This window comes from Sphaerodactylus townsendi, linkage group LG01, assembly GCF_021028975.2.
Source record: "Sphaerodactylus townsendi isolate TG3544 linkage group LG01, MPM_Stown_v2.3, whole genome shotgun sequence".
Taxonomy (NCBI): domain Eukaryota; kingdom Metazoa; phylum Chordata; class Lepidosauria; order Squamata; family Sphaerodactylidae; genus Sphaerodactylus; species Sphaerodactylus townsendi.
The window spans coordinates 94,019,643-94,044,735 of record NC_059425.1 but is presented as its reverse complement, the minus strand read 5'-3'; the positions used below and the strand labels follow the sequence as shown (position 1 = coordinate 94,044,735).

General features: G+C 40.1%; 1 protein-coding gene across 2 annotated transcripts in view; it reads right to left on the bottom strand.

The window, feature by feature from the left end:
• Positions 1-25,093, bottom strand: part of PRKN (parkin RBR E3 ubiquitin protein ligase) — an 896,318-nt gene that overhangs the window by 313,016 nt on the left and 558,209 nt on the right. For both annotated transcript variants that reach the window (XM_048487681.1, XM_048487690.1), the window contains one exon: positions 20,974-21,110. In XM_048487681.1, the coding sequence (XP_048343638.1) occupies positions 20,974-21,110 (137 nt within the window). The remainder of the gene's footprint in view (positions 1-20,973; positions 21,111-25,093) is intronic.

Genomic DNA, 25,093 nt, shown 5'->3' with positions numbered 1-25,093 from the left:
TAATAGCCATTTTTATTAACTGAACAGATATATATATATAAATAATAACATTTTAAAGGGTTCTTCTATTCTTATGTGTTCTCACATGGTGATGTATTAGCAGAGACTTTAATCTCAAGTTACACAAATGAAGCTGACTTGCACTGCGCCAGACCGCTAGTCTATCAAGTTCACTACTATCTACTTTGACTGCTAGTGGTTCTCCAAGACATCAGGCAGAGATAGATATTTTCCAGCATCTATGGCCTGGAATTCTTTAACCAAATGTAACAGGAGCTGAACCTGGAAACTTCAGTGTGCAAAGCAGGTGCTTGCTTGGTTTTTGAGCCACTCCAACATCCTGCATCCCACATTATCAGAAATGCTCCCCATCTTTCTATGGCTTCAGAACCCATCACCCAGTGCCGTGCCCAGCTTTTTCATTGTTCTCACGCTGCCTCTCAAACTTTTCCAGCTAACTGTGCAATCCTGAGTGGTTGTAAGGGAGGAAAACAAAAGGGGTGTGGGTGAAGCATGCCCCTACACAGGTGTAAATGCCACCTCTCACCAGTGTAAGTGGCATTTCTGCTGGTGAAGGGGCACCCTTTTCCCAATGCCAGAGAGCTGCACAGCTGCCTAGATCCTGATGCAGCCATTGCACTGGCACTCCTTCAGTGCAGGAGCCAGTGCAGAGGGGGGTGGTCGTAAGGTGGAACTGACTTTCATGGGGTAGAAAATGTCGACAGAGAGAAATTTTTCTCCCTTTCTCACAATACTAAAACCAGGGGGCATTCATTGAAAATGCTGGGGGGAAGAATTAGGACAAATAAAAGGAAACATTTCTTCATGCAACACATGATTGGTGTTTGGAATATACTGCCACAGGAGGTGGTGATGGCCGCTAACCTGGATAGCTTTAAAAGGGGCTTGGACAGATTTATGGAGGAGAAGTCGATCTATGGCTACCAATCTTGATCCTCCTTGATCTGAGATTGCAAATGCCTTAGCAGACCAGGTGCTCGGGAGCAGCAGCAGCAGAAGACCATTGCTTTCACATCCTGCATGTCAGCTCCCAAAGGCATCTGGTGGGCCACTGTGAGTAGCAGAGTGCTGGACTAGATGGACTGTGGTCTGATCCAGCAGTGTAGTTCTTTTGTTCTTATCTTGTTCCTAACGTTTCGCCTGCATCTGTGGCTGGCATCTTCAGAGGGGTATCACAGAGGGAAGTCTGTTACACACTGTGTCCAGTTGGAAGTGTGATACACCTCTGAAGATGCCAGCCACAGATGCAGGCGAAACGTTAGGAACAAAATCCATCAGACCACGGCCACACAGTCCAGAAAACCCACAACAACCAGTTAAATTTGGCCGTGAAAGCCTTCGACAATACAATCTACTTTAGTTTTGTAATAATCTTGAAAAATAAAATCGATTGATAAGCCTTTATTTGGCATAATGAAAAATAAAATATAAATATTCCCATTTTATATATGGGTAACTAAATCTAAAAGACTTTTGCTTGTTCAAAGCAATCTAATACAGTCTTAGCTATGCATAGATGTAGAGTTGTTCAAATCCAATGCTGGCTTATAGGGAAAATTACAGTGGCCAGAGTAGGGGGGGACAGGGATAGGAATATAGTTGCCTGTTTCACATCTCCCATTCACACGTTTGCATTCTCATTAATTTTTATGCATGAAGAAAAGAAAAAAAGGAGGGAGGGCGAGAAAGAGAGAGAAAATCAGAAGGAAAGGCAGATAGAAAGGCAGAAAGACAGAAAATCAGAAAGAAAGGCAGACAGACAGAAAGGCAGAATGACAAAAAGTCAGAAAGAAAAGCAAAGCCATTCTTCAGCCATTCTCTGACCTTGTAGGCTGCTTCATTGTTTCTTGGGGGAGAGGGAAGTCTGGGCAGCTACACCAGAGTTGGCGCGGGGGGGAGGGCTTCTCTGTTCATAGGCCCCAGGACCATCATTGCTGCCACCAGGACCACTCCAGGGTCCTGAGGAGACCAGCTCCAGGGGCCAGAGGGGACCTGCTGCGTGGAACAGTTTCTGCAGTCACTCCCAACTAACAGAGGAGGCACTGCTTTGCCACTACTTCCTCTGTGTCACCATTGCCAGCTCCAGAGTGGCCACAGCTCAAGCAGTGGCTAAAAGGAAGCGTGCCCACTGCTGTGTTACCGCCTCCCCTGAATCCTGTGCAACAGCTATTATCCCAGGGTGCAGTTTGTTTGCAGTGGCATGTGAAATTGGCACTCTTCTCCACAACATGAAGGAGAGTGCCTGAACCCCATGGGCAATCTGCTAAAAGGATTTTGTGTTGCAGGGCAATACTCAAACAAATCTGGATGAGCATACTTGAAATTCTGCTAATATAGCACTGTAAGCCATAATTTTTAAAAGGTCTGTAATTTATTACATCATTACATGAATTTGGTACAGAATTTAGAGGGCAAGCTATGACAGGACACGGTTGAACTGAAATCATGTTCAAATAAAAGACTGCGATTTTTAGAAAAAAGCAGCAATTGCTTCCAAAGACCTCATACTGCCAACCCAACTCTCATTGTTTTACAAAAGCCTGTTTTGTAATTTGTGCAGCTGGTTCATCATTGTGTATTTAGCATCTGTTTGTTTTGGAAACACATTTGCTTGTTTTTGAATTAGGATTTATTTTTGCTCACTTTTATAAGTGTGGCTGAACCTCTAAACACAGCACAGGATAGGCCACCCTGACTATGTGACTGCAATGGCAAATCAAAAGCCTATTCTCACAACTCTCAGCTTTGATTTTTTTCAGTAGTCAAGTTTTTGGATCTCATCAGGCAAAAACTCTGAAACCAGAGGACCAGGCAGGAGATATTTCAAAAGAATATTTCATTCCTCATGGATTCAACATTCAGTCTTCAAAAGACTACCAGCCCGTATTACAAGAATCCCATTCCTCCTTCTCCAGTTATACCACTATTATAAAATGGTCAGAGGGTGTTACATCACGATTGGCATATTTCTAATTCAGAGGTTTGGTTTATAGTTTGTTTTGTCCTTCAAATTTGAATAGGTTGCTTAATTTTCTAGTGGCAGGAAATATGTTTATCAAATGATAGCAAACACGTGCTGCTTACGTGGTTCTTCTTTAGAAAAAAAATTAGATAGAGGCACTATTTCCTGAGGAAGTTGGAATGGCTCCAAGCAATTAAATATATACTGTTTCTGGTGGGTTTTCCGGGCTGTGTGGCTGTGGTCTGGTGAATCTTGTTCAGAACCAGTTGAATCCAGCTGTGAAAGCCTTTGACAATACCATTAAATATATAATTAGGAAGGGTCCTTGCCAACCCCCTAAAATGCTTTTTATTTACTTTGGAGTCTCATTCTAGTCTCTCTGGCAAATACCTGATATTTCATTACTAAGCACACCTCCTTAATTCTCATTCCTATTTCAGGATTATATGACTTCGAGCAGTGAATCATAAAAAACTAAATCTGGCTGTGCCAGCCACTCTATTTAACTGTCTGCCACTCCATGCATTTTTGTCTTTGCCACTCCATGCATTTTGTATTGTATTAATTAAAAATTTCATTCATTACTTGTTTTTTGCGTAAGGGCAGCTTTGGATGTTCTAAGATGCCCATTCACTTGTTAGTGTGCTAAGTGCTTTTGTTTCCTTTACTTCCCCTTCTACCTTAGAAGCTGCTTCATTCATAAATCTTGAGCAGCATAATTCTAATTCTATTGTTTAAGGGATATAAGGACTAATATACATTGTTCCTGCCAATGTAACCCTAGGATTGCTGTCACTTAATAAATAGCGTATAAACTCAGACACAGAAATAAGTCCAATCTGATTCTGTTAGAAGAGGAATAACATAACTTGATCTTAGAGTCTTCTTGCTTGTTTCTTGCTTATCAGTGTTGAAAAGATCTTAATAGTTACTATTAGAAATGATCCTTGGTCTGATTGACCAAGGAAGTTATATGTTACATTACCTTTTTACTGTACTGTGCAAAGGGACATTCATACATGAGATATCTTCTCCCAGAGGCGGGGCAACCGGGGGGAGCTCGTTGCACCAGGCGGTCACCTGGGGGCTGAAAATTGCCCCCCGGCCCCCTGCAGTATCTTCTCCCTCCCCCCAGTGCCCCTTCAATGCCCCCCCACACACTTACCTTAGTGAAACAGTGCAGGCTGGAGAAGTAGCCTGTTCCCTTCAGGCTGAAAATGGCTTGGTGGGAACTACACTTCCCGGGAGATCTTGCGAGCCCCAGGGTCTCATAGGAAATGTAGTTCCAACCAGGCTGTTTTCAGCCTGAAGGGAACAGGCCCCCTTTCCAGGCTGAACTAAGGTAAGGGGGGGAAGAGGCAGGGCACTGCAGAGCAGGGGGGCAGGAAAACACTGGGTGCACTCTGGCCCAGCTACTCCTTTGTCTTCTCCCCATGCAAGCTGCCTTTTGACATCTGAGTGGAAGTTTATATACATAAAAGAGGAAGTACAGAAACAGAACTGGAAGGAATTTCAAGGGTCATCTAGTCCAACCCCCACATAATGCAGGAAATTCACAATACCTCCCCCCATGATCCCTGCTCTATGCCCCAGAGTATCAAACATTCATGTAACAATTCAGTGATGCATCTAATAATGTCTAAAGCCACAGAACTGAAAACCTTAAAGTTGTCTCAGAGGACCAAAGTGTTAAAAGTGCAATGATATATCCTCCAGGGATACGTAGTAAAGATGTGCCCTCAAAACTAGTTAGTTACAAATATAATTCTTTCCTGGTCAATGTCCTAAAGTGGAATGACATACACGATTGGCCCACCCATGTGAATTCTTCTTCCACACACACTCTTCAAGGGTGTGAGACAGCACTAGACCATGAAGAGGTGTCTTCCATGCTTCTGAAACTGCACATTGAGGAAAGCGAATCTTTTAGCAGAAAAACTGCTAGTGCAAATGCTCTGGAGCCTATTAAGCCGCCAACCAAATGCTTCTTCCCCACCTGTTGGCAACTTTCTTCATTCTATTAAACAATATATTAAAAACTTTAGTTTTGTAATATAAATTCATATGTAATGAGGGTCATTTAGGGACCCCAGGCCTCCTACTACTACAGCAAGAGATCTCCTGCTCTCCACTCACTCTGCCCACTTCTGCTCAGTGTAATGATGGAGGAAAGACTGTTGTGAAACTCAGAGTTGCGCTGATGGTGTGATGACACATAGTATATAACTGGAAGTGATGTCACTATGTTGGCATGATGCTCTAGCATTCTCCCTAAAGTATATGGTTTTACATTGACCTGAGCGCCTGTCTTGCCCGTTTATGCATACGCAGAAGTGGAAACAGCAGAGGACTGAGACCAGAGCAAGGGGCATTATCAATGCAACAATGTTGTCATGAAGTTCTCCCTTGCTACATGGTATGTGCATCTACAGATGAATTCATCTCACATCTTTGATTTCATGTTAAAACAGAATACAATGAGCAGATAAAGTCCCATGCAAAGGATCCATAAGACTATGGTAAAGGGTGGGTCCATAAGACTGTGATAAAGTGCCCTGGCAACAAATGCAAAAGACTGGAAATAAATGTAAATAAATAGGAAATGGGGGGGGGGAGCGCATTACTTGAGTACATATGGTGAGAGTCCATAGCTCAGAGGTGGAGCACAACTTTATATGCAAATGGATTTAAATGTCCATTTAAAAGTTCTTGAGATAACATGGCTAGGAAGGACCTCTATATGAGACTTCTGTCATCTTCTGCTGGGCTATATGGATTAACGGCCTGACTCAGTACAAGTTTATTTCATATCTGCTCTTAACAGTTTCCTTTAGGCAGTTCCAATCTAATCTTCATAGAATTTGAACCACAAACCTAAAATTGGGAGTCCACATCTTTTGCCGGTCAAACTAACCTTTCTAGGAGCAGCAGATGCTTAGTGGTTAAGAGCAGGTGCATTCTAATCTGGAGGAAGCGGGTTTGATTCCCTGCTTTGCCACTTGAGCTGAGGAGGCTTATCTGGGGAATTCAGATTAGCCTGTGCACTCCCACACACACCAGCTGGGTGACCATGGGCTAGTCACAGCTTCTCGGAGCTCTCTCAGCCCCACCCACCTCACAGGGTGTTTGTTGTGAGGGGGGAAGGGCAAGGAGATTGTAAGCCCCTTTGAGTCTCCTACAGAAGAGTCTCCTACAAACTCCTCTTCTTCTATCCTATATTCTGAAAGAAGAGGGGTGACAGTTAAACATAATACCTTGCTTCTTGCAGGTAGAAAGAAATAAACGAAGCATTAAAAATCCTTTACTGATATCCACCTACTTTCCACAGCAGTTTGGCAGGTTTGCTGCATCAAGAATAAATTTAATTCAAGCATTGTAATAAGAACTTACATCAATAAATTATAACAGACTGGTGATTAGTGGTATTATTTATATGCAATATTTTTGTACCTCTTATAGTGCAGCTGTCTGCTTCACAGGGATTAATTATTTTCATAATTTTGCCTAAGTAGTAATATAGAAAATGTCAAAAAGAAAATTAGATTTTTACTTTCCAGATACAGAAATTTAATTAAAGCCAACTCATAGTTGAAGGAGAGCATCCTTCACTGAATTCGTGATGTGACAAGGATGCCATGCAAGAGACCAAAGCTCAAAAATTGAATGAAGGAATATTAATGATCAGCCTTGCAAACTTATGCATAGAGCACCACCAGACCCTAACATTTGTCTATAGGACACAGACGACAGGAACAAACTGTCCGTGATGACTCTGCCAACTGAATGCTATTCATGCTCAAAAAATCTCTGAGATTGGCATCAACTCCTGCTGGGCAACTTTTACCAAAGAAGTTTTAGAGGTCTCTTAGCTCCAGCTTTTTACAAATGAGGTCCCCTGTTTTGATCACCTCCAGAGGCTGATCATTTAACTGCAATAAACACTTTGATCTTGACATCACACTTTCTTAGGAATAAAAATAAATAAATAAGACACTGCAAAGTTATAGAGTGCAGCCAGCATGGTGTGGTGGTTTAGAGCAGTCAGCTCTATCTTGAGGACCAGGTTTGATTCCTCACTCCTCCACATCAGGATTGCTGGGTGACCTTTGGTCACAATCACAATTCTCTAAGAACTCTCTCAGCCCACGCAGAAGCAGGCAATGGCAAATTATCTTCAAGTGTCCCTTGCCTAGAAAACCCTATAGAGTCATTGTGACAACTACACACACACACACACACACACACACACACACACACACACACACACACACACACAGAGAGAGAGAGAGAGAGAGAGAGAGAGAGAGAGAGAGACCAGGGTTACATGTTAAGTGGTATTAGTGTCTTACTACAATACAGCTCTGTGTTTTTTTTTAAAAAGAGGGGTGTTAAAAGGGAGCACTGCTTAGCACAATGAGGGATTAGTGGGTTTCCCTTGTTCTGTTCATACTGACAGACACCTGTTCTGCTTTGTTCCAAGCCCCATTAATTTTAGTTTAACTAGGATCATCTTTAAAATTTAATTCCAGAACGGAAACATATTTGCTTTGGTTTCACGTTCTTCAGTCCATCGGCATGCCTTCCCATGAAGTACATATACACACTGATAAAACACTGCCAAAAATAAAATAAAATCTTGATGTGATTGTACAGATGATTTTATTGGATTTCTCTTTGGGAAATGTGTCATTGATGAACATAAATGTCCATGTCAAAAGAAACATGATGGATTTATACATATGATCATGTAAATTGTTGGCACCGTTTTATCTATGCAGTGTGAACATTGATAATATAAGAAAAATACTAGAATGAATGGAAATAAATTAAATTTGGAGCAAATCACACAGGCATAAAACTCCATACAAAATTCAGAAATTAAAACAAAATAAAACAATGGAGGATTCCGTAGTGCCACAGTTTTATTTCAGAAACATGCTCAAATTTGGAACTCCTAAATCCAGTTAGAAGTTTGGAAAAATAGAATTCTCGAAAAATCCCTAAGCATAACCTAGCTTGATTTATTTGGGCAGCCTCAAAATATCTTTGGTTAGTATATCTATTTTATGGGAGGCTCCCAATCATACTGTTGGCTACAATCAGCATTTCAAAACTTTGGGCTTTTTTCATATGTTTAACTTACTCGTGGTTTTTTTGGCAGTTGCCTCACAAGAATTGGAAATGGTTTGGGAGCAGTTATTCCACAGATGTGTTCTCCCTCTGTATTTTCAGAGTTGGAGAATCAGTTTATTTTTTTCTGCATAATCAATATTTTCTTCTGCATAATCAATATTTTCAAGAAACTGTCATCCTTGGTGTTGGCATGGCATTAATCTACCTATTTAGTGTTGTAATAACAGGTTAAGCAGATTGTCTGATTTCCCAGCTTTCATTTTTTCCTTAAAGTAAGTCTCTAGTCCCTTCTCTTGCAGAGAGACACTTTTTCCCTTATATCTCCATGAAGGAGAGGATTATACACTTACTTTAAAAAAATTAAAGCTGGGAATTCAAAGAATCTGCTTTTCCTATCATTAACACATTAAATAATACATTGATCCATTCCGCACAGCACAAAAAATACATTGTCGGGTGTGTGTGTGTGTGTGTGTGTGTCTTAAAAAGAGGTGACTGCTTCTTTCAACTCTGCACATCCAAAATAAGTAATCTCTGAGACATCTTAAAGAGAGGTGGTTTCTGAAGTGTTTTATGAACAGCAAAGGCGTTAGCAGAGAAAAGAGGCTTTTTCCTGCTTGACTGTTTTGCTCTCTGGTCAGTTTCACCCTCAGCTTGCACCCAACATTTTGTGTGCTGCTGAAGGGATTCTCCCAGCTGCCATTTGCTGAAGGTTGCCCCAGCATGTTTGCTCTGCAGGCTTTGATCATGGGTGCTTTTTCAGCCCCAAAAGTATATAGTTGTACTCAGCTCGTCTTGCTAATTCTGGCAATATACAGTTTTCCTTATTTTTTTTTAATTTTCAAGGAGCTATCTCCATAGCTATGCAGATACAAATGCGAGAATCTTAGCTGCTCAGAGTGTTTATCAGTAAGGTCATTCAATCAGTAAGGTCATCCATTGAAAAGCAATGGCTAGACTAGTCCTCTGAGGACCGACTTAGTTTTTTCATACTGCACAGTGGTCTCAAAAGAAACAGTGGTTCCTCCCCCCCCCCCAAGAAAAGCAGAGTGACAGAAGTGAAGAGAAAGCAAAAAATTAAAGGCATAAAAATGCTTGTGGAAAGCATCTCTCCAGAAATTTACAGTTTGAAAAGTGGATGATTCATGTGATGGTGACTCTGCTTTATTGCCTGCTGCTAGGAAAGGACAGGGAAATGATATCATAGTACCTGTAACTGCACAGGGTCATTTCCTTCCATATGTCTCCCTGTAATGGAGTCTACATGTACCAAAATATAATGAAAGAGATATAATAAAAATAAATGATGCTCAAAAGATTACTGAAAAAAAACCTTGGAAAAAAACCTGTCCATTAAATAGTTTCACATTTTCAGTAACTGTCATTTTTACTCAAGATATAAACAGGATTCTACCCACAAATCAAAAGTCCTTTGATTCAAACCCCCTGCAACCAAATTTAGAGTTTCACTGCAATTAAATGAACAAAATAAAATCAAGGAAATGAAGTTGCTGTTTTGGGAGAATGTGCTCGTTAATAACACTGTAAGCCCCTTTCCTTGTAGTTTTATGCTTCTCACAATGTCCATGATTTAAAGTGACTTAAATAAAACGATGCAACAAAATCACTCTTTGTCATTAAGAACTTCTATATTCATTAATGGAAACTGGGAAGTATGATAATGTAAGGTCATTTTCAGCATGGCCCAATATCCTTACATTTGTATGAAAAACAGAGAAATTATCTCCTTCTGTAGCTGAAAATTACTTATTTCCTCATATAAAAACATACTTAGGACAACATATACCTCAGAGGGGGAAAAATTATTGGGACCTCAGTCCTTGGAACTGAAAGCTCTGCTACAAATAAATATGTAAGCAGGGATCCGCATCTTGTGACCCAGACCAACCAGTTGAAACATGGCACACTAGCCATACATCACAATCTAAACAACCTCATTTTTGCATTTCTGGACAGTGGTCTGCAAAAATAGGTTTACCAGACACCTGGTGGAGATGGTGTTCAGCTTTGTGGGTTTTCCAGTGGGCCCACCAGATCCTCTGAAGATGCCAGCCACAGATGCAGGCGAAACATCAGGAGAGAATGCTGCTAGAACACGGCCATACAGCCCGGAAACCACACTGCACCCCAGTGATTCCAGCTATGAAAGCCTTCGACAATACAGTATTTGTACTCATTTTAGAATCTGTGTACTTCTTTTTTGAGCAATTCTAGCAAAGCCAGAGGTAACCCAAATTATGAATTTATCAATGATAATGGTTATGTTATTTTTTAGATGCAGTGGCATTTTACAACACTTATGGGCATTATTTCCTTTCACCGTGTCTCTCTAAAATATATCACAAAATATGATCAACTCTTTAGAAACAAATGGATACAAAGCCATTTTCATAAAAACAAACCAACCAATCAAACTTCCAACAATGTAAAAGCTTGCATTCATTGGTCCACCCATTCTTTTCTTAGCATTACCACTCTACAACATATATTGTGAGCTGTAATCCCATATTGTCATTCTTTTTATATAAAACAGGAGGGCTCATGTTAAAATATGCTGTATAATTTTCAACATTGTGTTTCTGAATGCCATTGGTCTGGTGGATCTTGTTCCTAATGTTTTGCCTGCATTTATGGCTGGCATCTTCAGAGGTATATCACAGCGGGAAGTCTGTTACACTGTCCAGAGAGAAGGGAATGTGTGCATGCAAGGGACCAATCTATACAAGATCTGCCAGACCACAGCCACACAGCCCGGAAAACCCACCACAAAAAGTTGAATCCGGCCGTGAAAGCCTTCGACAATACATCTTATTAATTATTTCAAAGATATTTAGAGGCCAGCACTTACAAACATTTCAGTACATGAAGTCTCATTAGTACATGACACCACACAGAAAGGGGGGATATGTTTTTGTTACCTTTAAACAAGGGCAGATGATGATCTTTTGTAGGGTTTTTTCCTTTAAATTCACCAGCTAATACAATATAGCCAGCTTCTACTTGAAATTTCTCAGGGCTTTTATGATCTTACTTCACAGTTGGATTTTCCACAGTTTTCTGTTTAGACAAGAGATTGGGCTGGAGTACTCCCTCAGGCATTCATTCTCAGCTCCAGTCAGTAGAGACAAGTGAGTCCAAAATGACAGCTTTTTATTTGCAAGGAAGGCACCTCTCACAACCATAAGCATGAACTAGATACCTGAGAAATAATGTTAGAACTATAGTGAACATGGTGGAATATCTCCACAAACAAATTAATAAAAAAGCGTTAATTATGTTTTATGATTTGGAAAAGGCCTTCGACAACCTAAACTGGAGTTATCTCAATATGTTATTGAATCAAATAATTGGCCCTGGTAACTTTCAGAGTTGGGTAGGATCTATCTATTGCTCCCAACTAGCAAAACTTAAAATCAATGGTGAACTCTCCCAGCTGATTCATATAAAAAAAGGAACCAGGCAGGGGTGCCCTTTGTCCCCCCTGCTGTTTGTCCTAGCTATTGAAATATTGATCCAAAATATAAAATTAGACAAATCAATTAAAGGAATCAAAGTAAATAATTTTGAATACAAAATAAAAGCTTTTGCTGATGATTTGGTGGTGATGATTGAAGACCCACTAAGATCGTGTAACTCTTTAAAATCTATTTTCCAAAAATTTAGTACAGTTACTGGTTTGAAGGTTAATGAGGAAAAAACCAAAATTATGGCATTTAACTTGCCAAAATCTGAAGAGAATAAAATTAGTGCTTTAACCAATTACCAGCTTGTCAATAAAGTAAAATATTTAGGAATCAATTTAGCCAAACAAAATATTCTACTCTTTTCCAATAATTATACCCCCCTTTGGAAAGATATAAAGAACAATCTTAAAAAATGGGGAAAATTGAAATTATCCCTACTAGGAAGAATTGCAGCAGTTAAAGCAAATGTACTCTCCAGGATGATTTTTTTATTTCAATCAATTCCCATAATAATAACTAATAATTTTTTCTCAGAATGGAAAAAAGACATTCTACATTTCATTTGGGAAGGTAAAAAACCGAGAATAAAGTATAAATGTCTTATTGATCATACAGAAAGGGGGGGGCTTGGTCTACCAGATTTAAAACTGTACTACTATGCAGCCACCCTGGTGTGGTTTAAAGACTGGATGATGCTTGAAAATAGCGAAATATTAAACTTAGAAGGCTTCGATCTCCATTTTGGCTGGCATTTTTATTTATGGTATTCCAAAGGCAAACCTTTTAGAGAATTTACAAACCATTACTTTAGGAAAGCTATTTTGAAGGTTTGGTTAGATTACAAAAGGAAAAATATTGTGCAAACTCCCAACTGGATTTCTCCGCACGAAGCTCTTATGTTAAAGCCAGGTATTCAAGACAAATATCTAAAATATAAGGATCTCATTTATTGGGATAATTCTACCTGTAAACTAAAGGAAAGACATGAAATCATAGTTCATAAGCAACAATGTCAATGGTTCCTTTATTGCCAGTTGAAAGAAAAATTTCGTCAAGACTTTAAAAGAGGCTTTGAAAGAAAAGGCTCAGAGCTATGGTCATCATTATGCAAAGGGAATTCATTAATTCATTAATTGATTAAGAGGACTTATAAATTGTTACTGGATAGAGATACAGAAGAAGAAATTGTTAAAGAATCCATGGTGAAATGGTCTCAAGATTTGGGGAAAACAATTGATTTGGATAAATGGTCGAGAGTTTGGACCAAAAATTTAAAATTTACTTTATGTTCAAATCTAAAAGAGAACTATTTTAAAATGCTATATCGGTGGTATCTCTATCCCAGTAAGTTGGCTAAAATGTACAAAAATTCTTCGGAGATGTGTTGGAAATGTCATAATGCCAAAGGTACCTTTTTCCACTTATGGTGGAATTGTAAAGGAGCAAAAATCTACTGGCAGGGGGTATATGACTTGATTGTAAATATTTTGGGTTATCAGATAAATTTTTTACCAGAACGATTCCTACTGAATATTCTTGACAAGGATATTAAGAATGAACATGAAATATTATTTTTGTATATGACAACGGCTGCTAGAATTGTTTATGCAAAAGACTGGAAAATGCCACATATTCCGGAACTAAACAAGTGGCTTTCCAAAATACTAGAGTTTTTAGTTATTGATAAACTTTCAACTCTCAAAAAACAACAGAATTTGGAAACTTTCAGGAAAAATTGGAATCCTTTGATTATTTTTTTTCAGAAAACACAGCAATACCATTTAGAGAATGGTAATTTATAATAGGTATTGGTATATTAACTTACAAAATTGTATTCTGTTTCCTCCCTTTAGATGTCCTTATTAAGACAGAATGTGATATCAGATGAAAAGTTCTTCTTCGCCAGAAAAAAAAAATACTTTTGAGTTATCTTTGTTCTTATGATGATGGCTATGATTACTTTGACTGTTGGTTGCTTGTTGCTGCAATGTAAATTGCAATAAGAACTTTTATGAATGTAACAAATTGTATATTATTGAGTTTTTTGTGTATGTATATATATATGTGTGTGTGTACATGTATATATATATATGTATAGACTGTAAGATGGTAAAGGTCAGAATGTTTCTTTTTTGAGTTTAGAGATATGTAAACCTAGCTGGAAGTCCTTCCCTCATGTTTCCTTCCTTCCTTCCTTCCTTCCTTCCTTCCTTCCTTCCTTCCTTCCTTCCTTCCTTCCTTCCTTCCTTCCTTCCTTCCTTCCTTCCCCCCTGTCTCTCTCTCCTTTCTTTCTCTCTCTTTCTTAATTGATTATAAATGATTGTATTATGAATTATATGCTAATAAACTACCAATTTAAAAAAAAACCATAAGCATTAGCTAACATACAAGAACTAGAAACTGAAATCAAGAGATCCACCCAGTAGGACCAAACCAGAAGCGTCATGGGGGAAAATGGTGCCCAGGACAAAATGGCGCCCCAGTGCCCCCCTCCCCCATGCCCCACTTACCTGAGCCAGCGGCGGTCCCGGGCAGCCTGGTGGGGCCAAGGGGAAGGAGCGGCCTGGCGTAGCTACTACATTTGTCCCTACCCCACCCCATGGTAGCTACGCCACTGGACCAAACTAAAACACACAGATAATAGGAGAGGAACATAGTCGTCTGAATGATCCTAAGGACTTTGTTTTTTGTGTGTGTGCGTGCAAGGGACCAATCTATTGAATTATCAGACACCAGGAAAAAAGGGGTGGGGGGAGATGAAACCTTCCCAAATGGAGTTTGACCTTCCTGAAAATTCAATTTGAGGAGGCTGGCTCTCCCCCCTGCTTTTTTTTCATGGAGTCCAACAGTTCAATAGACCGCTCCCTTGCTCCAGCATTGGATCTGCAGTGTTTTAAACACACACAGAGATACACACAAAGTCATCCTGATTGTTTGGAATTGGTGGACAAAGAGCTGGAAAAACTGCTGTTAGGTAAGCTGGGGAAGGCAGGAAGGAGCAACAAACCCGGATAAAGAATTGTGCTTCCTGTTTAGCTATTTTGCTTTGCATGGACAAATAAAACACAGGAAAGCTTGCATTTTGCCAGCATTTAAAAACGGTGCAGCTTCTCTGCTCTAGCCCATGGTGACTACGGAAAGGGAAAAAATAATGCATAAAGTCTATGGGGGAGAAAAAGGTAAGCCTTAGTAGCAAAATAGAAGTCTTGTTGTACCTTAAAGTTGTTGTTTCTTTTTTAATTAGAAAAGCAACTTTCAAATATGTAACAGTATTTCCAGGGAGATTATAATGTGCCCTACTGAATGCTGTGGTTTCTTACGTTTGATTTGTGTTCACTTAGTCTCTCAAGCTGAGATGTTGGTCCAATGTTGACAGTAGAAGGGCATTGTTGGCACATGATGGCATATATTAAATTAGATGATGTATGAGTGGATGAGTGCTAGATGGTGCCGCTGATGTTATGAAGTACTGGAGCAGTATCACCTTAGGTAGATAGTCTCTAGTTCCCATTGACTGAGTTGTTCAGATTCTAGCAAACAGAAGGGCAGGCAGAAGAACTCAGAGAAGGAGAAAGGCCAGAGAGAATAGGCTGAGAGTGGGATCCAAACTGGGACAAAGAACAGGCAGGCAACCGGGATATGCATGATCAGTATTCGCAGGGGACAGGAAGGCAAATTTTTGGCAGCTGGGCCTGATATTAGGATACATAAATACAAAACTGTCTAAAAATGCTAGTAATGTGAAATACATTTTCATTGCACATTTCATGCTCAAATTACTGCATCTGTGATGGCACATCATTCTCTGTGAGAATGATTCAGTGGAGTAAATCCTCTTGCTTATTTTTTCTTTTAGTATGTCTACAGCTTTCACCTCTAGCTCAGTCTAATAAAAGATATACAAAAACTCCTGCAATTTCTGTTCATTCCCTTGATAAAAGCAGAAGCAGGGAGTCAAATGTTAATGGAAACTACTGCATATGATAGTTATATTATCTAAATGTCTAAATATATACACACACTCCAGAATGAACAATGCTAATCTGCATATTTACGCAAAGTAAATAAAGCTAATGGGAAGACTGAACCTTCTTCTCTATCTGGAAGGCTTTTGAACCCATGTATGTGCAAAAGAATAGAGAAGATCCATTCTCAAACAATGTGCTCAGGACCAACTCCACTGGAACCAATAAGCAAATGAAGTCACTGGGGCAAAAGAAACTGCACTTTATTTCAGAACATGTCCATGAATGCCTGAAAAGCAATGGATTGGATCCAAATGGGCCTCAGTGGAAAATACTTCTGCTCACACAAGTATGCAAGGATCTGGAATTTCAGTAGATTTGCATCTTGAACGACAGTTCTCCACATGGTATATCACTCACAAGGGTGCCCCAACTCTTTTAGGTGGATGTTGACAGCTGCAGAGAAAGAGAAACTATGAAGGGGGAGTGGCTGCCAGCTCTGCTCTGTTGGTGTCTCTTACAATCCAATCCACTGGAGCTATTTCACAAAGAGGGGAAACCATGTATATTTATATAGATAGCCATCCATTTATGTCTAAAGAAGAAGATTTGGGGGGAGGGTATCTATTTTAAGGGGAAAGATTTGCATGGACAAAGGGAGTAAAGATCTACTTCATCCTCCTCTAGCTTCCTTCAAACTATTATTCTTGGAATTTCACACACACACACACACACCAGTTGATTCACTTCTGATACTAGAATTGCACAGGGGAGGGGAGCAGACAGCAATGGAGCACAATAAACGAGACATGTTTATACATGTTTATACAGGACACATAAATCCCCCTCCCCTTGTCACCATCACCTGAGTCTAAAGAATAAGACTGAGAATTAACATGTCAGATGTATATTTGGACCAAATAATCTGTCTTTTCAGCACACTATGACATTGTTATTTACCATCAGAACTCACTAAAATGAATAGTAAAATAATATCAGGAAAGACTGTTGACCTTTTGCAAATGTTTCATAACTTCAGGTACGTACTAAGTAAATAATAACATACATCAACTTATGCTAGTTTCGTTCTGGCTTGTAGCAATTGACTTAGTTCCTTTGCTAAGAACCCACAGTTGTGTATTATTATTGTTAGCAATAAAAGTATAACTTTGTTTCATGACTTAAGAGATGATAATTCATTAACTCAAATATATGCTTCCTCCATGTTTATGCTATGGTGAACTGCACTGCCATCATGGCTGGAGACCAATACCAAGGAATTCTTCAAGTTTTCAGGTTGAATTCACATTTGTTGTAAGCACCAACCACAGAACATAAAAGGCTCTATTAATAAACAACAAATACTGCAGGGCCTACCCTTTATTTTCATATGTTTGTTTCAATAGAACACACTTTTGGGATTCCACAAGAGTAGTCAGGTTGGTCTATGGTACAAATTGAATAAAGTGCTCTGTGATAATATTTTTTAAACAAATGGCCTTGGAAGCATGCAACTGGGGGTTGAAGAGGAGACATGGTGAACAGTTGATTATCTCATTGCCTGTATGTTAGGAAAGCTGTGGTCAGAAGCAGCATAGTAGCAGTTAAGGTTGCCAGCTCTAGGTTGGGAGACTTTGGGTGTGGACACTGGAAAGGGTGGGGTTTGGGGAGAGGAGGGGAGGGTCTTCAGTTAGCTATAATGCCTCCCAAAGCAGCCATTTTCTCCAGGGAAACTGTTAACTGGAGTTACGTTGTAATAGTTAGAGTCACCACCTGGAGGTTCAAAACTGAGAGCAATACAAAAACAATGGCTAGCAGTCAGTAGGACCAAACACTTTACTAAACCAATGGTGTGAACAAAGTCTACAAAAGGGGCTGTGAAACAGCTAGTGCCTCAATCTCCACAAGCATATGTCAAACCCACAATGAACTGTCAGTATCGGTCAAAAGATAGCAGCACAGAGAATAAAACAGCCTGAACTGAATTGCAAGAATCTCTTTCTATGGGATAAATCCTATGTACATTGAAAATACCACATGCCCATGAGCCTTGAAGATTCATCAAAGCCAGATAATTACCAGTTACTGGCCGATCATTGTAGGTTTTCTACTTAGCTTAGAGAAGCTTACATTGATTTGAAAGGATGAATGATAGTATGCTTTGACATATACTTGTGGAGATTGGGGCACTAGCTGATTCACAGTTCTGTTTGTAGACTTTGTTCAAACTATTGATTTAGTAAAGTGCTATGCTATTCAGTCCTACTGACTGCTAGCTATTGTTTGTGCATTGCTCACAGTTTTGATTACTAGTGCCCCCATCTTTGTATTCTCTATGGAACCACCTGGAAGTTGGTAACCCTAGGGGCAATGAAGTGCTTGAGTAATTGTTTCTCTGCTTGCTAATCGCCCCCCCAAAAAACCCCTCTCCCTCTCAAGCAGTTTTTCTCCCCACGAAGAAGAAATATAATTAGTTGTGGTGTCTGTAACAAGTGTGTACTCAGACACAAGTGTGTAACAGACTTCCCTCTGTGGTAACACCTCTGAAGATGCCAGCCACAGATGCAGGCGAAACGTTAGGAACAAGATCCACCAGACCACGGCCTCACAGTCCGGAAACCCACCACAACCAGTTGAATCTGGCCGTGAAAGCCTTCAACAGTACAAGAAACATAATGTCCCTGTATTGCCTCTTGCGAGGAAGTGGTTTTTTTGCAAATAAACAGCAAGTAAGGCAAGGATAAACAGGCACGCCCCCGACACTCTCATGCTTTCAATAAGACTATTCTGCATTTTAACAAACCATGAGTGAAAAGAGAAAACACAACTCTGTGCCACATACAGGTATTCGCTGATCAAGTGATAAATACATTTAGTATAGGGGCTGAGCTATGCTGAGCTGAACTAAGTTAACACAGTGAGAACCAAAGATAACAAGAACATAAAAAAACACCTTGATTGCCAAAGTAATTTTCCAGATTGTGCCAATAAATTAAATAAATGACTCCTTAACTCTTCACTAAGCAGTCCATCATCCAAAACCACAGGTCTACTGAAACAATGAGCAAAATGGATCAGTGGATAAACATGGCTGCTTTTTGAACTGAACATATTTAAATACCTTTGATTACATGGAACACTTCCAAATGTAAACAAAACTGTGCAAACATAATGGTTTCTGGTCCATTATATCATCATGTTTTCCCTATGATCTTATTGGCCTATTCACTACTGAATATAGCAATAACTACACCTTACCAATAATAAAGTGCTAAGGGATGGAATGTCCGATGACGAGCCCTCCACCAATAGGGGAGCAGGACTCACAAAGTCCTGCTCCCCCATTGGTGGAAGGCATTCCAACCCTGCCCTGGAGCAGTGACGCCTTGGCACCGCTGCTCCGGAGCTGCACAAACCCTCCCCGCCTCCCACCCCACCCACAGCATGCCCTCCTCGCCTCCACCACCACCAGCAAGCCTCCCTGCCCATGGATCAGAGGATCCACAGGCCAAGCAAGGCCTCTCCGCCTTCTCCCCACACCCAGCAAGCCCTCCCCGCCTCCTCCACCCCCAGCAAACCTCCCTGCCTCCACTCCACCCCTAGCAAGCCTTCCTGCCCATGGTTCAGAGGATCAAGCCCTTCCCACTTCCCCCCACCCCCAGAAAGCCCTCCCCTCCTTCCCCCACAGCCCCAGCAAGGCCACTAGCTGATCAGTTCCCTGCCTGCCCTCACCCCTGCCCTATCTAGGCCCACTGTATTGCTTACCCTGCAGCGGGGTCTACTGCTAGTAAGTAATAATTTTCTTTAATACTTCCCCTGAGACTGCTGCTTAAGGTGAGCTGGAAGGACCTCAACAAATAGTGCCACCTATTGAGTCCAAAGAAATTACCTGGCACTCCTCCTTCTCCTCCTCCTCATCATGATGACTATTATTATTATTATTATTATTATTATTATTATTATTATTATTATTATTGTTGTTGTTGTTGTTGTTGTTGTTGTTGTTGTTGTTGTTGTTGTTGTTGTTGTTGTTGTTGTTGTTGTTGTTGTAGATTTCACAGCTGCCAGATCTTTAGCTGGTTGTTCCACATTCATTACAATTCGAGCCTCACCCAGAGGCCTAGGAAGTTGTAATGTATCGGTGTAGTATTCGTGCGGATCCCAGCAGGGCTGCTTTCTGAATTTGACAGATGTTAATTTTGTCAATTCGAAGATGTTTCAAGTGCTGCCCTAGTATTTTTGGGATGGCGCCCAGCGTGTTGATTACCACTGGGATGACCTCAGCTGGTTTATGATGATGATGATGATGATGATGATGATGATGATGATGATGATGATGATGATGTTTATATGTTGCACCTCCTCTTGTGATATCATGTGGCCACTGACTAAATTCAGCTTGAAACAACCCCAAAGATAGCAGATGTATATAATCTAGGTCTTTGAGAAGTAGGTTCTAATATAAAGCAACTGTAACATATAGCTTCCACCTCTCCTCTCCATCAAGACAGTAGAAAAAATAAATTAAAAATTGCCATTGGTGTGATGTTGTGACATCACTTTGATGGAAATCTCATAAATGGTGTCATAGAAACCCTGTGATTCTTAGAGTAACATGATGTCATTTCCAGGTTTTCCGTGGAAGCAATGTTATGCTTTCATGTCTACTGCGCCATGCCCTATATTTTCTTTTCCCAACTCCCAATTTACTTAGACTCTTCTCCTGATTATATTTTTTAGCAAAAAGAAGGATATTTTGCAATACTGCCTATAACTTTGACAGAGGTGGGCGAGGGAGTCCTAAGAAACTGTTTTATCTAAAAAAAGGATCAATTCCTGCTTGTCAGAATGAACTTAGTCTTTTCTGCCTACAGCCCATTTTTTCTCACAGAAAGGACGCACAACCTAATAATCTCTTTGAGTGATCAGTACTACACTTAACACAATGGTAATTAGCAGAGATAACTATGCCAGGCTGGAAGGCTGTTTGAAATTCCTGTTACAGTACTTTTCCTATTAGTACTGAAAGATAGGCCAACAAAGTTAACAACTTATTTGACTCTAGAGAAGAGATGTGGAGGTCATTCTTTTTTTTTTTTGCTTGCAGTTTATAGCTATCATTATTTAACACTCGATGTTGATGAAATACTAATGTGAAAAATGTATGGATATGCTTGTAACAGAAATGCCCTTTAGAACCAAGTTCTATTTCCGCACAGGCAGCACAGAGCTAGAAGGGTTTTTCCAAAATCAATTGACAGTCCATCAAAAGAAGCCTATGCTAAGACAAATCATCATTCCATGAATTTATTTGAAACGAGTGACAGAAAGATATTTGTTTTAAAGCCAGTAATTTCTTTTCCCATTTTGAGCCAAGTAATATGAAAGCTAATGGTAAATGACTTACCCACACAAGGCAGGGAGTAGCCAAGGACAGGATCATGGACAAACTGGCGATCATTCAACATAGTCACACAGTATAAATGAAAGCAGTCCAGGCAAATGACATGGCGATGGAGGCACTGAAATACCAGAACAGGACTCCTGGAAAAAAAATGAACAATGGAGATGCAGGTTGTCTTTAATTAGTATACCACTATGGTTTCATATACACCAATGCTACATGGTTCACGTCATAGACAATGGGACAGCACAGGATCTGCCTGGGCAGCTTCCTTTCGAAAGTTACGGATGCTATAAATTTCATAGTGCATCCGTTTGGCACTTGAACTTACATTGATGAACACTGGCAATCAGGCTGTGATCCTATCAGGGACATGTCTGCCCTGCATCAAACATCTTGAACAGCTGCTGAACAAGTCTGCAGCTGCCTGATGGTCAGAAATTGACTCATAGCTCACTGGGGGATAAACTGGCACTGGTTCTGACCCTGCACACTCAGCAAAATACACAGTGATGTTGAAAAAAGGGAAGGAGAAAGAGTTCACTACCTCAGAATTGGGCAGTAACAGAAATAATGCTTCTGAGCTCCCCATTACAAAGGAGAGAAAGAGAAAGAATTTGTTTCTTATCTTTTCACTGCAGTCTAACCAAATAGCTTGGGATGGGGAGAAGAGGTGGGAAATCAGCTGGGCTTCTTATTCTCCCGGGTAAATGTGTTTCATTTCAGCAGGGACGTATCTACAGAAAATGGCACTTGGGACAAGCACTGAACTCCCCCCCCCCCCAAACAGATTGAAGACAGATGATAAGTTGCTATAATACAAAGATAATGCAATATCCAAGACTGTGTGGATGCAGCTGAAACCCTATTCCCTAGCAAAACCTTTCAACCTTTTAACTCTAGAAATCCATGTCTGCACGTTGTTTTGAGCGCACATGGGCATAGAAGCATATTGTGTGTGCTCAAATAGACATGGATTCCTTGGCAAAGCATGGAGACATTGATTCGTCCTTTTCAAAATTAAAAAAAATTCCCGCCCCAACACAATGCAGCAGCCAATCAGGACACCCCTTGAGCGGATCGTGGAGGGTCCTGCCTGGCTACTGTGCGGCTGCTGCGTTCATTGGGCCAAGGGGGCAGAGCTGCGGTGGGGACTATAAGCCCGCGCTCAAAAGGTCCCGCAGCAAACCAAACCGGTAGGTATCGACCTGTGTTTTAGAAGTGGGGGAACGACCACAGTCTGCCTAGCAAATGTTGTGATTTGATATCACCCCATGAGTCAGTAATGATCCAGTGCTTGCAAGGGGAACTACCTTTCCTTTTTTTTTTATAACTGTCTAAGGTAAGTGTGTCATTTCATTTGCAAATCCCACTTATTTCAGCAGGATTTCTGTTCTCTCCTGTGGAGGCAAATATTCTATTCATACCTGAGAATTCCCCATTCTAGCCATAAGGCTTTCCCATACTAGGGAAGCTCATGCATTCAGATTTGCACACATTCTTTAGAGCTGCTAGTTGACAGTCAACAATTGTAAAGCAAGTATAAAGTTCATTAACAGGAGTGATTTAATGTAGGATTCCGTGATAATTATAAACTACAAAGTTGCAAGTTGTTCAAAAGCATCAGCACCTTCATATGGGATACACAGTTCCTATTGCCCAGCTTTACCCCAATAACATCTCTACAACTCCTTCAAGAAATGTTTTAAAATTTTCCATATAAACCTTTGCAAAATATTTAAAATCTTGTCTCTAGAAAACTCTGAAGAAAACAAAGAAACAAGCCTTTGACTGTGGGAGGAACACAAATGACACACACAAAGTATATTCTGATTACTGCACATACTATATTTGAACACATAATCTTCTTTCAAAATATGCAGTTAAAGCCTTCTATGCTGCAGACGTCAAGGTAGTATGTTGGTAGCATTAAAATATAATCTCAGTGTTTTAAGAGATTTTTTTGAATAAAGCAGCTTAGAAGCTGAATTAAATAAAACCTCCCCATTACTAATCCCTTATTAGGTGACCACTTGCTGTTCTGAATATACAAGAATTATTTCTGAAAGAGACAGGCAGCAGACAGAAAATGCACAGCGGATCTCAGCCAACCATGGCTGTGCTTATGCCACAAAGGACCAAATTGCTTGAGGACATTTATGTCTTAAAGGGGTTCCATTACATTTTTGACCTGTAATTTTATTTTTTTTAATGCTTCAAAACTTTAATCATTAATACACTTCACACTTTCTCATTACTGACAGCAAGGTGACAAAATAGACCTTGTAATGTTTTGATATATATTGTATGTATGCAATTTATTTCTGTGTTTTAATGTGGGGCTTTATATGTATGTTGCTGCGGGTGACACTGTAGACAGTCAGAGAAATAAAGAGGGAAATTGGATGGTGATTAAAGTGTGTTATAATTGGAAGGTAGCTGTAACCTAGTGGGTACTGTTGAAAGGTTTGGAGATAAAGAGTTTGTTCAGAGCAAGTGTGGGAAAAGAGTTGAGTGGATGAAGAGAATGAAGTGTGTTCTTGGTAGAAGACACTAGCCCAGGGGTAGGGAACCTGCGGCTCTCCAGATGTTCAGGAACTACAATTCCCAATTGGCCATGATGACAGAGGCTGATGGGAATTGTAGTTCCTGAACATCTGGAGAGCTGCAAGTTCCCTACCCCTGCACTAGCCTAAATGGCAATTGAGAAAATAAGCCTTTATAGCTAGGTCTATCTAAGGAACTTTAGAGAAAGAAGAACTGTACTTATCCGAAGATATTACACTTATAAACTTTGCTGAAACTGTTAAATGGTTATAAATTTTATTTATGTTTAAGAGGAAGCAGCTGTTTCATTTAGAGCAAGGAATCCCCTTTTATCACGAGGCCATCCTCCATATGCTGCCCATTCTTTCCTGTTATTTGGGTTCAACTAATAATTTTAAGGCAAGAGCCTTCAGTAGCAGCAAAAGTAAGTAGCAAATAATAAGGAAGGTGTGGAAGCAGCATAACACATCACCTCAGAACATTACAGAAAGGTGCCTTTACAGGTGTTACATACAAGGGATCACAGCAAAGAGCAAAACCTTACAGACTTTCTCTATAGAAGTCACCTAACATTGACCTTGGAGATAAGATCATGCATGAAAATATAGCAACTCAAGAACATAAGAACAGCCCAGTAGTCCATCTAGCCCAGCTTAATGTCCAAACCAGTCTACCTGGATGAAATTCAACAAACAGGTTAAGCAGAGTCACTTGGGGTCTTGATACAATCAACTTGCATGAATCCCCAAGGACTGGGTACTTCCTACTGTTCACTGAGATCCACTGCAAGATAGCTAGTGTGATGACGTAATCTGAGTTTCAGACTAGAATCTGGAGACCCACATTTCAATCCCCACTCTGCCACAAAGTTGTTGTGACTGTAAAATGGAGGTGAGTGTTGAAAGTTGCTTTGAGTCTCCATTGTGGAGAAAGAGAGAGTACAAATAAAATAAATAAATAACACATATAGCTGAAGATTGGGGGAAATTGATAAACCATGGATGGATGGAAAGGGAAGAAGGAAGCAGAGAAAAGTATGAGGATATGGAAGTTGGCAAGAGTAGGGAAAGAAAAAATAGTGAGGCAATGGGGATAGAAGGTTACACGAAGAGCCTCTTGCAAGTCCTTTCTGATTCCACACTGCACAACTGGGTCTGATAGCTGACACCAACAGTAAACAATGCACTATTTAGCCATAAATTTCCTGGGAAGGGAAGTCTGAATATAGGGACAGATAATGATAGGTTCGCAGGTGAGAGGAACAGGAAGGAGAGGAGAGCTTATGAAGGTTTTCATAGTGGGAATTTAACCAAGGAGTGTGCCTCACTTTATCAGGCTGGACATTGGAAGGCAAAATAAAAGAACCTGTAATGGGAAGCATTATTTATTCTTACATTCTCTCACCACCACCTCTTCCAGTTGAGAAACAGCAAAGCACTGATAATGCTAGTCAGATATGCTGCTACAAAATCCTGCCTAAATGAAGAAAGATATGAAGACTGATCTTGTTTAGATAAGAGCCCCACTGGGAAATAAATTGTTTGAGTATATCTCAAAATCTTGTGACAGGTGTTAT